At 38.4% G+C, this 15,243-nt stretch overlaps 2 protein-coding genes and 1 long non-coding RNA gene across 4 annotated transcripts; 2 read left to right on the forward strand and 1 right to left on the reverse strand.

The window, feature by feature from the left end:
- Positions 1–143: 143 nt before the first annotated feature.
- On the forward strand, positions 144–5,346 carry LOC149114571 (uncharacterized). Of its 2 annotated transcripts, none has more exons than XM_089283955.1 (3): positions 144–349; positions 1,521–4,730; positions 5,256–5,346. In XM_089283955.1, the coding sequence occupies exon 2, from the start codon at positions 3,825–3,827 to the stop codon at positions 4,284–4,286; it is 462 nt and encodes a 153-aa protein (XP_089140081.1). In that variant the 5' UTR covers positions 144–349; positions 1,521–3,824; the 3' UTR covers positions 4,287–4,730; positions 5,256–5,346. The 2 variants fall into 2 exon arrangements, with proteins under 2 accessions (XP_089140081.1, XP_089140082.1); XM_089283956.1 differs by lacking the exon at positions 144–349 and having other exon boundaries at positions 668–1,673; positions 1,869–4,730.
- On the forward strand, positions 5,341–11,733 carry LOC110060122 (uncharacterized). Its single transcript, XM_089283954.1, has 5 exons — positions 5,341–5,470; positions 5,873–6,176; positions 6,963–7,055; positions 9,207–9,340; positions 9,745–11,733. Exons 1-5 carry the CDS (start codon positions 5,433–5,435, stop codon positions 10,223–10,225), a joined length of 1,050 nt encoding a protein of 349 aa, XP_089140080.1. The 5' UTR covers positions 5,341–5,432; the 3' UTR covers positions 10,226–11,733.
- A 413-nt stretch (positions 11,734–12,146) lies between these two features.
- Positions 12,147–14,173, reverse strand: LOC149114572 (uncharacterized). Its single transcript, XR_016205828.1, has 2 exons — positions 13,970–14,173; positions 12,147–12,256 (listed from the first exon to the last, which is right to left on the reverse strand). It is a non-coding gene; the product is annotated as an uncharacterized LOC149114572 (long non-coding RNA).
- Positions 14,174–15,243: the final 1,070 nt, after the last annotated feature.

The following is a 15,243-nucleotide window of genomic DNA, read 5'->3' on the forward strand; positions in this document are numbered from 1 at the left end:
TTCAAAATGTAATATTCTCCAGAAAAAAACATGAACTCGTTAATAATGTAAGGTAATACAAAATGTCCTTGCAATACAACAGAACAAAAATTGAAGGGCTCCTCCAAAAACACAACATGAACTTGTTAACGAAGTAAGGCATTAGAGAATATCCTTGCAATAAAACAAAAGGTTGATGAAATTGTTTACTAATTGAAGGGTCTTTTTTATCACGATGTGTAATTACTGTTTCTATGTCATTTATGATTTTTAGGCACTGCTGTTTTCAGTGTTCATGGGAACTTGCAACTGGCCATTATTATCTTGGGTGTTGTTATCTTGCTGGCTTTTAGCGGTTTCATCTGATGCGGTATGTTTTTTTTATACTGGTGATCGGTTTTCCTGTTTGAGAGAGGTGAAAATCAATGTTTTCAAGCTTCAAGCTTTTCAAGTTTTTCAAACTTTTGGGGGTGAGGAAATTGATTTAAACACCCTACTTTGGCCCAGCCAAGATTCCTCCCTAACCCTAACCCTAACCCTAACCCTAACCCTAACCCTAAACCCTAAAACCCTAAACCCTAACCCTAAAACCCTAACCCTAAACCCTAACCTAACTCTAACCCTAACCCTAACCCTAAACCCTAACCCTAACCCTAACCCTAACCCTAACCCTAACCCTAAACCCTAACCCTAACATTGAGGTATAAAGCTTTTTAATCTTCTCGTTTCACCCCCATTTCGATACCAAGGGTGGTTTTTCTTAGAAATTTATCCTTCCGAGGGTTGGTCACAGTCAACTTTCACCCCCAAAAGCTCTTTCAGTATGTAAAATTCAGTGACAATTTCTACGGTGGGGTGTTTTTTTTGGCAGATTCATCCTTGCAGGGTGTGTAAATTTCAAATCGTACCCCTTGTTAGGTATTTTCATATCCAGGGTGGGTTTTCTCCACCTAATTTCACACCTTTTGGGGTGATTTCAAGTCAAACAACATTTCAGTGAGGTGTTTTGCTTTGAAAACTACATCCCTATCAAGGTTTGCGGTTGTGATTACGAACCCTACTGGGGTGTTTTAGACCGAAAGCCACATCTCTCTGGGGTGGCACGATTTGCAATATTAACCCTTGTGGGACGCAAAATCAACCCTGTTGGGGTTATTTTTTGTTATCCTGGACACTTGTGGGGTGATTTCAAGGAAAAAAACACCTTTCTGGGGTGTCTTGTTCAACAGATTCACCCCATTGAGGGTGATTTTTCTTAAAAAATCACCCTGCTTGTTTTTTGAGTATTCACTCCTTTTCCACTCTAATAACATATATATATACACATTATATACACACAAGTGGCATTGCCAAGGATCTCTATAAGAAAAGGTCATAAAAATGGAAAAAAAAAACAAAACAAGACAAAACCAATGCGAATGCACTACCCCTTGACCAGATAAACCAGTGTCCGGTTAAATGACCACTTTGACCATTTGAGTGTTGTTTTCTTTTCCTTAGTATGTTTTGGTTCTTTCTTTTTCTTTTTCTTTTTTTCGCAGAAAACCACGTGACGCTTAGATTGGCTAGTTGAAGTAGGATTCGATCCTTGACAAGATAAACCAGCGTCCGGTTAAATGACCAGGAATTTTCCTTTGCTGTACGGGTTCTGAAGTCGCTGGAGTCAAGTGCTTGAAGATGACTAGCTGTATAGGGTGAGAGAATCCTAACATTTATTTCCGTATTGGCATAATAGCCTTTAATGTTGGACAAAGGTCGCTCCGCTTAATTAGGAAACTGCTTGAACTAAAAAAATTCTCGAGTTCTGCTAGGGCATCCTGGTAACGTCATAGTTTATTGGTGGCTTGTATGTGAAGGTGAGTGTTTATTATTTTTTTTTATTTTTGCAGAATATTTAAAGGAAAACGGTTTATAACGCAGCCAGCTAGGGAAGTGAAACTTTTATGGAAAAGAATAACGCAGAGAAGAACTCCCAAGAGTTTTGACAACATTGTTAGATCGGATATTCCTAGTACTGTATTAAAAATCACAAAAGAAATGAGATTGTCTTTTTTAAGTTTGTTATTAGGTAGTTTAAGAAGACCAAATAGCACACTTTCGATAACCCACTTTTTCAGTCAAATCCTGACCAAAATCCCGTGTCGTGGGAGTTAAGATACCCCTTCAGCCTATAGTTAAGCGACTATAGTTAAGCCTATAGTTAAGCAACGTTATTCGTGTCATTTATTTTTTTTTGAATCCATTAAGGTTATTTCAAGCGGCCATGTACTCTTTTTATATTAACTTATTTCTGTTCATTTAATTCTATTTGTGAGCTGAGTATAAATAAACTTGTTGTCGAATCCTTTCAAGTTTTGTTTAATACTACCGCACAAGCTTGAAGCTGGAAAACTAAATTGGGGTTCCTTTTCAGCCAGCACTGATGCCATATCATCAAAAGCGCGTTTCCGCGCGCATTTTATTTTTTTTTTTTGCTTTATATCTCAACACTATCATTGTGTCTGGCACTGTGGCGCGTTTTCCGGGATAAAATGGAGAATTTGACGGGCTATTTTAGCCCGCCGATATAAACTGTCAGTTTAGCAATTGTACAGTTAATTGCATAACCTTTCTCGAATCTAACTTTCGTGTCTTCTACGAATTTAACTTTTATCGAACCTCGAATTTGACTTTCGTGTCTTTCAATAACAGCCATTCAACTTGTAAACGCTCGCATGATTGTTCAGACTGTTTTTGTCCCAGTCTTTATTTTCTCAATGCCCTCTCAAGTGTTAATCACAGTAAAAGAGGTTATGTTCCTGGGCAGAAATATGTCTGCTTGTGCGTCCCTAGCTCGCTTTAAAACAACCGTTTTTTATTAGTGTTTTGTCACCTCTATTGTAACTTCATAGTTAATAGTTACTGGAGCTTTCAGTAACATGCGGACACTTAAATTCAAAGCGCAATCGACAAATGCGTTTTTCGCTACCGTCAATGAAATGTTCGACGGCGCCTCCCAGTTTCCGATTACTGCCGAGCTCGCGGTAATCAAATCGCTGAGCACAGTTCAGACAACGAAACAGTGCTCGGCAGTGGTCGGAAGCTGGGAGGCGCCGCCGAACATTTGATTGGCGGTAGCGAAAAACGCATTTTTCGGTTGAGCTTTGAATGTAAGAGTCCGCATGTAATTGAAAGGTGCGGTAATAAGTTAGTGTTCCTGTATATTTAACCGCAATTTTGCATTAACCGCCGCTTCTGAAGATGTATGCAGAAGCATACGAAACGTCAAGTAAAAGATAACAAGTGATGTGTTTATATCTGATGTTTGTCACCGCTGTTTGTCTCATTTCTATATTTGGGAAACAATGCGTACACGCATGAGTGCAAACTTTATTTCAATTCCAATTTAAATAGTTGATAAACTAGTACATCCGAGAAAATCATGCAAAAATAACCTTCCTACAAGATCGAGCAGAGTAACTTACATCAAGCTGTGAAGTTATGAAGTTATGCAATAATGAATAAAAAGATCACAGGAAGTGAAGCTCTTTGCACGATCCGGTCACATGGTACGGAGTTAATTACGCAAGTTACACAGTGGGATTTCCAAAACAAAGGAACTCGCACCAGTCTAGGACGACTTTCCTTTGTTTTGAAAATCCCACTGTGTAACTTGCGTCCCAGCGGAATTAATTCTGTACCATGTGACCGGATCGTACAAAGAGCCTATTTTATACCTGTGAAAATTCTCGTAGTTCGTAAAGCATCGTTCTTGCACCATTCAATCATTTTTTCCACATCATCATTGAGTACGCCAACAGACCACACGCTCGGGTATTTTCTTCGTCGTAACCACCTTTTTCGCAATGGAAGAACAAATGCCTTGCTCCTCTAGTGCTCCAGATAACTCGGCAGTACATGTAATTGAAATCGAGGATGATTGCCCGCTATCACCCGTCCCGCTCGAGCAGGAAAAGTTGGTAGAACCACTCTTCGAAAATGAAGACGGCGTCGCTGAGGGTAAAATTCACGCGTTACCTACCCTGAATTCAGCGCAGAGAGAGGCCGACAATGAAGACGACGTCGTTGCGGGTGAATTTCATGCGGAATCTACCCTGCATTCAGCGCAGAGAGGGAACAAGCGCAAAACCCCGTATTCGGTTAAATTCGGTGAGCTACCCGAGGCAGTCAGAAAGTTTTTGGCTTCCGTAAAGAGATTCTTTACCCAGAAAGTCAACTTTGAAAGAGAGAAAGCACCGGTGACCCTTTCTACTTACGAGAAGGCTCAAGAGAGAATGCTTTGTAAGTATCTTTGTTTCTTTTTTTAATTTTGGCCTTAATTTCCACGTTTGCGCCTAAGTGATGATAACCGATATTTGGGTGACGCGATTTAACATATAACCTCTCCTTTTTTATCTTCTTCGCAGGCTTTCTGGGTTACGTTAGAACTACTTTAGGCCGTGATGAAGAGCTTCTACCACATTGCTTTTTGAGAGTTCCCTTGATCGAAGCTTACGTTGAATTTTTGAAGGTGAGAGAAATTCTTTACAGGCTTTCGTATTAAGTTTTGACACCTTAGTAGAAACGCCCAAGGGAACTCACGGCCGGGGACTGAAAACCACATCAGTTAGTTTCGTAAAAAAATGTGAGCCCGTAATACCTGTGTGTAAAGAAACTGCTGAAAATGACGAATATTGGAGGATTTTCGCTATGCACGTTAACATCACAGATAAATTACGCTATGATTGGGACCTATATCTTTTGCATCTGAGGTATTGTTTTAAAGTAACTTCTCGCCATAAATTAGTGGACTTTTAACCTTACGACGTGTACTAAGTTGTGTTGATTACTCACAATGTGTTATCAGCAATGCGATATCTTTTTACCGATCTGCCGTTGAAACTTGTTTTATGCTAACAATAACCTTAAATCTGTTTTGGACGTTGTCTTTATCGAATTAAAGAGAAATTATAAATAGCTAGCTGCTAATAAGTTGACTCTATACGTTAAGAAGTCAATAATAGTTGTTATTATTAGTAGTAGTATTATTCCATACTTTTTCTGAAAGAAAGAAATTCCCAACAAATTGGAAAATTTTAATATCACTGATTTACTGCTTGGTGGGTGAAATTTTTCCTTTCGAGCTTGAAAACTTTAACCCAGAGACTCTTGCCTCTGATGAATTTCTGCTACATGTTGATTCTTTTCTTTTCCTTTTCTTTCGTTTACATCTATTTATTTACTTATTGATTTTTGGCTGTTCCGAGCCTCAATTAACCTGTTCTGTTTCCTCACAGGAAGAACGAAATTGCAGCTCTGCGACGGTTTCAAATCACATCAGCTCACTTCTCTACCCAATCAAATTTGTGCACAGAGAGCATGCTCCTGATTTCAAAGGGGTCCCCATTATCCGTCAGCTGAGAGTTCAAGCTCGAATTCTCCAGAAAGAAGGTGACTTGGAAAGGCCGTCCACAATGGAAGATCTTTCTGCCCAAAATCGCTGGATCCCTTGGTAAGTCTTGGCATGGAAACTGTTTTTTGTTCACTCTGTGACAGGAGAGACTGCGATTAGTACCAGCAATATTATACCTGGAAAAATGACTTGGTTCTGATTGGCTAAAAAAGAGTGAAGCTCTCGCATAACTAGATGTAGACTACAGATTGTTAAGAATCAATTGTGTTAGTTAGCAATCACATGATTACGGATACTAGTTTGAGGCTAGCTTAGAGCTTCAGGAGGAATTGGCACTTGAAAGTAAACTGACTAACCATTGTTTGTTTGCGGTTAGCAAGATAGATCTCTCTTGGCTGCAGTACTTTTATCCTGAATTGTTCCCTTTCCCTTTGTCCTGGACAGCCAAACCTGTGTGAACCTCTTTCCTTTTTTTGTTTTTGGTTTTGTCTTTAAAAAAAGGGAGGAAGTGGTTTCTGCTGTTAGCACCCAGCGAGAAAAGTTTGAATTGACTGGTCCAATGAAGTTCAAAGCCAAGGAATTTTGCGATCTCATTATGCTATCCCTGTATGTGTTCATTCCCCCGTCACGGGGGCTGGAAATCAGGACCCTGGAAGTGCTGTCAGGGGAAGAGGCCAGGAACTTCGACCCAAAGACCTCAGCTGGGAAGAATTACCTGCTTGTCAAGGATAGTGGGGCTATTATCCTCCACTTTAACAATTACAAGACCAGAAAGTTTTCTGGACGAGATGAGCTGTCTCTACAGGTTAGACAATTTCCTCTCTGGTTCCAGTAAATTAAGTAAATAAATAAATAAGTTTGTTTACCGAGGGTGACACATTACAGTTGACGACTGGTAAACTTCTGGCCCTCCCCTTAAATAGATAGAGCTAATTTACAAAATAATATTGAAAAGGGCAAAGACAGTAAATGTAATATTAAAAGGATAAAACATTTATGAAATGGGAAAGCTATCCAAGCCAGCATAACCTTCCTTACAAGAATTCTGTTTGCAGGCATTAATACTGGTGCCAGATCTTATAGTAATAGGTAGAGAGTTCCAAAGTTTTGCAGCTGTAACAAGAAGAGTTTTTCCACCTTCTGTGTCACGTTTATTTCTAGAGCAGCGTATAGTTATATCACCATAGTGTGAGATTCTGGTCGACATGTTGCTGATACGCACTAATTTATCTCCAAAGTACTCTGGGCATTGCCCATTTAAGCATTTGTGGCATGAGCATAATTTATTTACAATACATTGATCTCATCATAAAAGGGTAGCCAGTTTTGTGATCCTGCACCACTAATGGTGATCTGAGATGATTTACCTAAAATTTCTACTGATTGACATGGATGTAAAACTCCATCCATAAACATTTGTTTATATCTGTTGATGTTGATGCCATTTTCAAGCTGGTTAGTTTGGCCATTTATTCCAATCTTTAATTGTTAGAAATTTGTACAAAGGCTGTTCTGCACCCAAAAGTATTGACTTATCATTTAGTTTGATGATTGACCAGACATTGAGGTCAATGCCACTGATCTTTTTCAGCCTGAAGACGAGCTCTGTCGACTTTTGTCATCGTACATAAAGGATTATCGGCCGCATTTGGTTACAGAGTCAAGCCAAAGCTACCTACTGCTGGTAAGGTTTAACCTGTTTTGACCAAGTTACCAAATGATATCCTCACATCTTGTGTAAGTTAGATTTCAACCTCTGGACTTTTGGGGTGAGGAAATTGATCCCAGCCAAGGATCCTCCCTAACCCTAACCCTAACGTTGAGGCATAAAGCTGTTTAATCTTCTCGTTTCACCCCCATTTCGATACCAAGAGTGGTTTTTCTTAGAAATTTCATCCTTCAAGGGTTGGTCACAGTCAGCTTTCACCCCCAAAAGCTCTTTCAGTATGTAAAATTCAGTGACAATTTCTACGGTGGGGTGTTTTTTTTGGCAGATTCATCCTTGCAGGGTGTGTAAATTTCAAATCTTACCCCTTGTTAGGAAATTTTCATATCCAGGGTGGGTTTTCTGCACCTAATTTCACACCTTTTTGGGGTGATTTCAAGTCAAACAACATTTCAGTGAGGCAAGCCTGCAAATAACAGTCGGTCATTGGACAATTGTCTGGTAAATTTGAGGTTTTGACAGGTAAAAGCTTAGCCTGGTTGGACACTCTGACCGGGCATTTCCGCTAAAATGAAAAATATTTTAACTGGAAATTTGTGGCTGAATATGGGACAACTTATTTTGTTATACTGCCACACAATGCTACGGAAAAAAGCATTGTTATCGGTTTTGTTTTATTCTAATTCTGAGAATTTTATCACGCGCAGTGCGCCATCTCAAATGTTATGTCGAATTGTAAACATATCACAACAGTACCACTATTCCTGCGTGTTAATTTACGCATTTTGCGGTGGCGTTGTGAAAGATCGTGAAGCCCCATTTAGTCTGAATTATGTTCGTCTGAAAAACTACTTAGAACTGAGGTCTTATGTAATTACTCGTTGTTTGTTGCCACCAAGTGTTGTGGAATTAATTTTCAGTTGTAATACATTGACCTGATTAAAGATATTATGGAAATTGAATACACAGCCCAAATACTCACGTTTCGTTTATCTGAATGCAATCGCTTTCAAAAACTTTAAAACCTCTAAAATGTAACCAAATGTTTTTCTAGTCCGTATGATCAAAAGTCAGTTAAATTTTTAACCTTTTATAGTTTTTTTTACGTCTGGCAGTGTGGTTGAAATATAGTTTCCGTACCACAGACATGTTTTTGTGAAAAGCGTGAATGTACAAATTGGTCACGCTTTATAGTCACGACCGCCTCCAATTCCACATTTTAAATAATTACGCCAATTTTTTATTCAATTGACCCCGAAAGCTTTCAGAGGAAACTTGCTTTCAGAAAAAGTCGAAGAATTCGTTTCGGCCAATTTTCAAGTCTCTGAATGTTATTGTGAGGTTTTATACTGACAAGGTGTCCGTGCGGGAGGTTGTTTCATCCCTTTTCCTGTTCAGTCCCTAGACGTTGTGGGAAACTTGTTACATTGGAAACGCTTGTGTGACTAGGGGTATAAGCGTTTGTAAATTTGTCAATTTTCAACAGGTAAATTAATACCAGACATAATGTAAAGGTCCCCTTGCTGGTGCTAGTAGCAATTTTACACTCAGTTGACTTTTAAGCTATTTGAATTTGCAACCAATGTTTTGGCGAAGAGTCTACACTGAAATACCAAAATGTCTCAAATGTCTCTTTTTAATTTATAATGACAAACAATTTTTTTTGTCCGACCAGACTGGCTTTTTGTCAGGTCAAAACTTGTCTTTGTCGTGACAAATGACCTGCCTATAAACAAAAATTATTTGTAGGCTTGGTGAGGTATTTTGTTTTGAAAACTACATTCCTGTCAAGGTTCACGGTTATTATTACGAACCCTAGTGGGGTGTTTTAGACCGAAAGCCACATCTCTCTGGGGTGGCACGATTTGCAATATTAACCCTTGTGTGATGCAAAATCAACCCCGTTGGGGTTATTTTTTGTTATCCTGGACACTTGTGGGGTGATTTCAGGGGAAAAAGAAAACCTTTCTGGGGTGTCTTGTTCAACAGATTCACTCTGCTTGTTTTTTTGAGTATTCACTCCTTTCTCCACTCTAATAACCTATATATATACACATTATATACACACAAGTGGTATTGGCAAGGATCTCTATAAGAAGAGGTCATAAAAATGGAAAAAACAAAACAAGACAAAACCAATGCAAATGCACTGCCCCTTTTTGTCTCCAGAACAAGAATGGTGGTCACTTCACTGCTGCCTCCTTCTCCGCTCACTTGAAGAGTGTGCTATATGGCCTTACGGGAAAGCTGGCCTCTATAAACATCCTTCGATCTTCGTTCATCACATGGGCATACGACAAATCGTGAGTGGACGCATAGTTATTCTTAGTAATTCAGAGTGCACATTTAATCTTAAAAATAGTGAAGTTGAGTCAAGAGGTCAATCTTTCTTTGACTCGCATGAAACATTCTTAGCTTAAAATCAAAGGATTCAAATAATTTATTATTTCTATTTTCTCTTGGGACCATTCTCAGTCCCAGGTGAAACTGGAAACAGTTCTTATGCAAAATTTTAGAGGGAAAACAAATAGTATTATGGTATTTTTGAAAGTGGCCTATTATAAAATATATATTTTTAACAAGAAGTATTGTGGTATTTTTGAAAGTGGCCTATTATGAAATATACATTTTTTCTTTTCGCTCACTGGCTGGCATTTTTAAGTCTTTGGTCAATCATAACTCAGACATTGTTCTATGATTTTAACAGGGACTGTACCGACTCTCTCAAGGTTTCCTTGGCATCTGCGCTCAGGCATTCACGTAAACAAGCACAAACTACGTATGATCGGCGCACAGCAAATCAGAAGAAACGGCTGGCGGTTGACTTGGCCAGAGATTACGCAGAGGGCCGTCTCGACGAAGAGGAAGATGCAACTGCTGAGGAACCAGAAGAGGGTTGTGCGGATGTAAACAGGGGCGATTTTGTGGCCGTTGTCACAGAGGAGAGCACCTATCAGAATCCGAAGGTTTTTATTGGCCAGGTCCAGTCCATAAGAGAAAGAGAGGCAACGCTGTTGTATTACAAACACATAGGCACCAACTTGTATAAGCTTGAACTCTCAGGTGAAGAGTGGAAAGAAGGCATCGACAGCCTTGTTCCTGTACAATTGCAAGCCACCAAAAAGCGAGCCGGCGTCTACAAACTCATGACTTCCACTCGTACCATCCACAAGGCAGTCAAAGACTAACTCTCTCCGTGCAGTCTTACAGTCAAGCTCCGAGCAGTGAAAAACCATCTGATTTCCCAAAAGCAGTTTCACTTCCCAAAGACCAGAATCAATTCGCAAAAGTTCACATCCCAATTTTTTTCCTCAAAATCTTGTGACCTGCATGAGAGCTTGACTGAAAGTTGCATGTTTTCAAACAAGAGGGCCTAACAGAATAAGAATAATTTAGTTGAAGATAAATGTTATCGTCATTACCAAGACAGGGTACCGATAATTTCTCAGTCGTTCCATGAATTCGTTGTCCCAGTTTGCTAAATGCAAGTGAATGAGAGGTTGATTTAATATGTAGCTTTAGTGACTTGGAATGACATCACCTCAATCATTTGAGCCAGTAATTGCTTTATTGAGCCAGTAATTGCTTTATTGAGCCAGTTAAATTGACTCCACATGTACAAATGCAAATGACAATGATATTATTATTCTTAATTGGAACAAGGGCAATTTTTGCATGAAGTGAAATTCAAAATTCTATGCATATCTACCAATTCTGTAGATGCTTGGCCCGTCAATGGAAGTGAGGCTGATGTCCATTCCTCCCTTTGATGCAAATGGCAAGTATTAATACTGGTAGTGTAGCAGCTCTCATAACTTGCTTTTCTTTGGTATTGTAAGCAGCTTCTATTGTTTTGAAGTCTAAGTCATTGCTTCAATTGTTTGGTCTTTTGTTTTTGGCTAGGGTAGCAACCCAATCGTATTATACGCTACGAGAGATGCCACATTACCCATTAAAACTGCCAGACCAGCCCTCTATATAGGGCACACATGAAATTTCCAGTTTTGAACTGGGCAAATGAGACCTCCTCGGCTCACAAATTTTTGTTTCAAGATCGATTGTTCATCCACTCGTGCACTCTTTTCAGTGATTAGGAAGCCTGTGAAAGATATTAAGTAAACAGTGGTTGAGCCCATAAGGTCTTTGCTGTCATTTACTCTTTTTAAAACTTGCTTTTTGTATTCACAGTTTCAAAACTTTCCGACGCACAGAGCAGTGCTGCAATCAAATGACTTAATTCTCAACAAAAAAGGCCAATAAATACTCAGATACTTGCTGATTGATAAACAATTTTACTCTATAAAAATTATTGTCCAGCCAAGAAACATGAGAGAGCTCATGCAGGGCTCAAAACTTAATGGGAGACTTAATGGATTTCTGGCTTTATTAGACATAATATTGGTACTGTCAAACAAATGACATGAAATTAATATCACCAGAGTTGCAATTATTAGGAGAAAGGCAGGAGATAGGAAACTTAATACCTGTGCCCTATAACTATGGTAACAGGAGTTACTGAGCAAGACAATAATCTTCAACTTAATATTACGAGAAATGATAATTTCAATAATTAGCTTTCTAGTTGTTGTTTTCGGAAGGTTAATTCTGAATGAAGAGTGCTTTTTGTGTTCTGCACAGACACTAGCAGTTGAATAATGTTGTTTACACATTAAAGATTATTGACAGGAAATTTGAATTGATTGTTTCAGTTGCCTTTTGTTGTTATTTATCTAAATGGAAAATAGGCTGTTGTGTTTTCCAAAGCCAAACATCTACGCAATAGATAGATAGATTCACGAGTGTCTAATGAAGGCTAACAAATATTAGTGGCTTGGTTCCTTCCTGAAAAAGTGCCTCTCTCCTGGCAGACCATAAAAAGTTATTATTATTATTGTAATATAAGTGAATGAAGAAAGACAGATGAACACATTGGGTGGCTAGACTTCTTTATTGGTTATTTTGAATCTAAGCAAGGATGATGATGATAACAATCTGTCTTTATTCATGTACTTATATACTTTAATGATAATGTAACTAATAGTCAATATGTATTAGAGATAAGGGGAAAGAAATCAACAAAAGACAAACCAATGTGAAGAACAGGAAAACTAATCAAAAAACTTTTTTTATTCTCCGGATTTGGGTCTAGGCACACATTCATTCATTGGTGCATTTGAGTCCCAGTAGAAGGCATGGGTCCTCTCTGCCAAATACAGCTACTGCAAGTGGAAGGAAATGAAATGGAATTAAATTTCATTCAATGAAGCCTCATACTCCCCGAGCTGGGGGTACTCTGGATTTCAATTGACAGGGACAATCAAATGATGAACCACCCAAAATCCCTAGGGCCTCAAACAAAACCCCCAAAATCCCATGAACCAAAATTTTGACCCCCCAAAAATCCCTTGCCAAATTTTCAAGCCATAGAAATTTCCAGAAAGCATCAAATGATATCCAAGAACACGTTCTGTTACAACAGAACATTAGGAACAACCCTACAAAATGTTCCTATCTCAAAAATTCCTGAAATGGAAAATTTCAAACCACCAAGAATTTGGACGTAATTGACCAGCAAAAAGAAATAATAATCATAACAATTACAATTTCCTCAAATGTGATTGGTGCATAAACTGCTGTATTTTGCTCTAATTAATCTGCAAAGCTGTAATCGGACAGTGTAATCGGGCAGTTGGCTGTAATCGGACACCTGTAATCGGAGAGTTACATGAGCCAATCATGTTAAGTCCTCTCCACTAAATCCACCAACCACAACATTGATTGTAATTACTATGGTAACCAATTCAAGAGACTGACTTTGTAAAATTGTGGAGGTTTAGTCTCTGGTGACTGTTTTGAAAGAAACTTAACAGCCACTTTGCAAGCTATTCTCCATATTTTTAATTATGATATTTAAAATGACTATTAAATGCTCTTTTTTCAAATGAATTTTTGCTTTTGTGCGAAATTGTAATTGTTATGATTAATTGGTAACGGGACATCGTGTCGTCCAATTCAGTCTGTGATCACACTCGTGAATAACAAATCGGACACCCTCTTCGCAGTCGTCCGATTTTGTTAATCACTTGTGTGATTACAGACCAAATTGGACTCCATCCAGTCCTATTACCATTATTAATAATAATAATAATAATAATTATAATAATAATAATAGTAATAATAACAATAATAATAATAACAAAAGACATAAAAATAGCCCTTTAAAAACTCTTTCTACAAGCTAAAATAACATTTTTTATAAAGATACGTCTGGTGTATAGGTTTAAATAGACTTGAATTATGGCATGAACGTATATCACTGGGTAGCTTGTTCCCAAAGTTCTGGAGCTGATACAGGAAATGCTCTGGATCCATAGATCCTGATAGAATATCATTAGTTTGGTAACTGACATTTTGATATTTAATTGATATTTTGGTGATAGTAAAATGATAATGTCGAGAAATTATTTGAATCACAATGTACCTCTCACATATCGAAATATCATTACCACGTGGGACTATTACATCAAATTATTCGCTATGAAATCGTCCCGAAAATAACAAAACAGACACTGAATATAATAATATCAAAATCGGTTTGTTTCGCTGCTGTTTGCTTGTGGTCAGCTTTTATTTGTTGTCAGTAAGGGACAGCATTGTATTGTAGCATGATTTATCACTTTATCCCAGGCAAAAGAAGACATTCTGGATTATTCATTCTAATAATATTGTCATGACTTTACACTAGATCGATGGGCAAAGAGGAGATTTTTACTTGATTGAATATTACGATGATATCATGATGACATTTGCTTCCATACGGTCTATCGAAAAATTCGCGTTGGCTATCTCTCCGCCGAAACAAGAAGCATGCACAAGCTCCAGCACTTTTCATGTAATTAAGCAAACTAAAAACACAACACGACATTACTTACCATCCTCACGAGAAACAAGTTTGTTTAGAATTTCAAATTTACCACTTCGCTCTCAAAATGGCTCACAATACAAAGAGAACACTCCGCCACGCCTGGAACCTAGTTTCCACTCCTTCCTCTGACATGACAATAATCCCAGGAAATCAATATGGAATCAAACGCCAGAAATGACCAGGAATTGTTCTTTGCTGTACGGGTTCTGGAGTCGCTGGAGTCAAGTGCTTGGAGACGGCTAACATCATGCGTGGGGTGAGAGAATCCTAACATTTATTTCATATCTGATTCTAAAATCTATCAGTTTTGCTAAGACTTGCAACAAATCTTTGGACTCGCAATATTTTCAATGTTTTGAATATTTGAATAGTTCTCTCTATTTCAGCCAGTATCATTTGATATTTCATATTTAAGTGTATATTATTTAATCACCTCAGAGATTAAAGAGTGACACTTCATATCGGCACTTAATGCCTTGCCAGTTAACCCGTATCAAGCTGCTTTACCAACTAAATTATGTAGTATCTGTGTAGGTAACATACTTACTGAGTGTTGTGTTCATCTCATGGGAATAAGTTGACTACTGGTTACGGGCAGCTGGGGTGTATTCCAGCACGCACGAACCGGACAACTTACATACATGTCTTCTCCAGTCTGACTCTAGGTTTTGGCAGGGGGGGGGGGAGGGGGCAGGGAGGGGTTGAGTGAGTGTTGTTTTCATTTCCTTAGTATGTTTTGGTTGGTTCTTTCTTTCTTTTTTTGTTTTGTTTTGTTTTTTTTTCGCAGAAAACCACGTGACACTTAGATTGGCTAGTTGAAGTAGCATTCGATCCTTGACGAGATAAACCAGCGTCCGGTGAAATGACCAGGAATTGTTCTTTGCTGTACGGGTTCTGGAGTCGCTGGAGTCAAGTGCTTGGAGACGGCTAACATCATGCGTGGGGTGAGAGAATCCTAACATTTATTTCATATCTGATTCTAAAATCTATCAGTTTTGCTAAGACTTGCAACAAATCTTTGGACTCGCAATATTTTCAATGTTTTGAATATTTGAATAGTTCTCTCTATTTCAGCCAGTATCATTTGATATTTCATATTTAAGTGTATATTATTTAATCACCTCAGAGATTAAAGAGTGACACTTCATATCGGCACTTAATGCCTTGCCAGTTAACCCGTATCAAGCTGCTTTACCAACTAAATTATGTAGTATCTGTGTAGGTAACATACTTACTGAGTGTTGTGTTCATCTCATGGGAATAAGTTGACTACTGGTTACG

Source organism: Orbicella faveolata, unplaced genomic scaffold, assembly GCF_042242905.1.
Source record: "Orbicella faveolata isolate gen_17 unplaced genomic scaffold, um_ofav_v1 contig_13, whole genome shotgun sequence".
In the NCBI taxonomy this organism is placed as follows: Eukaryota; Metazoa; Cnidaria; class Anthozoa; order Scleractinia; family Merulinidae; genus Orbicella; species Orbicella faveolata.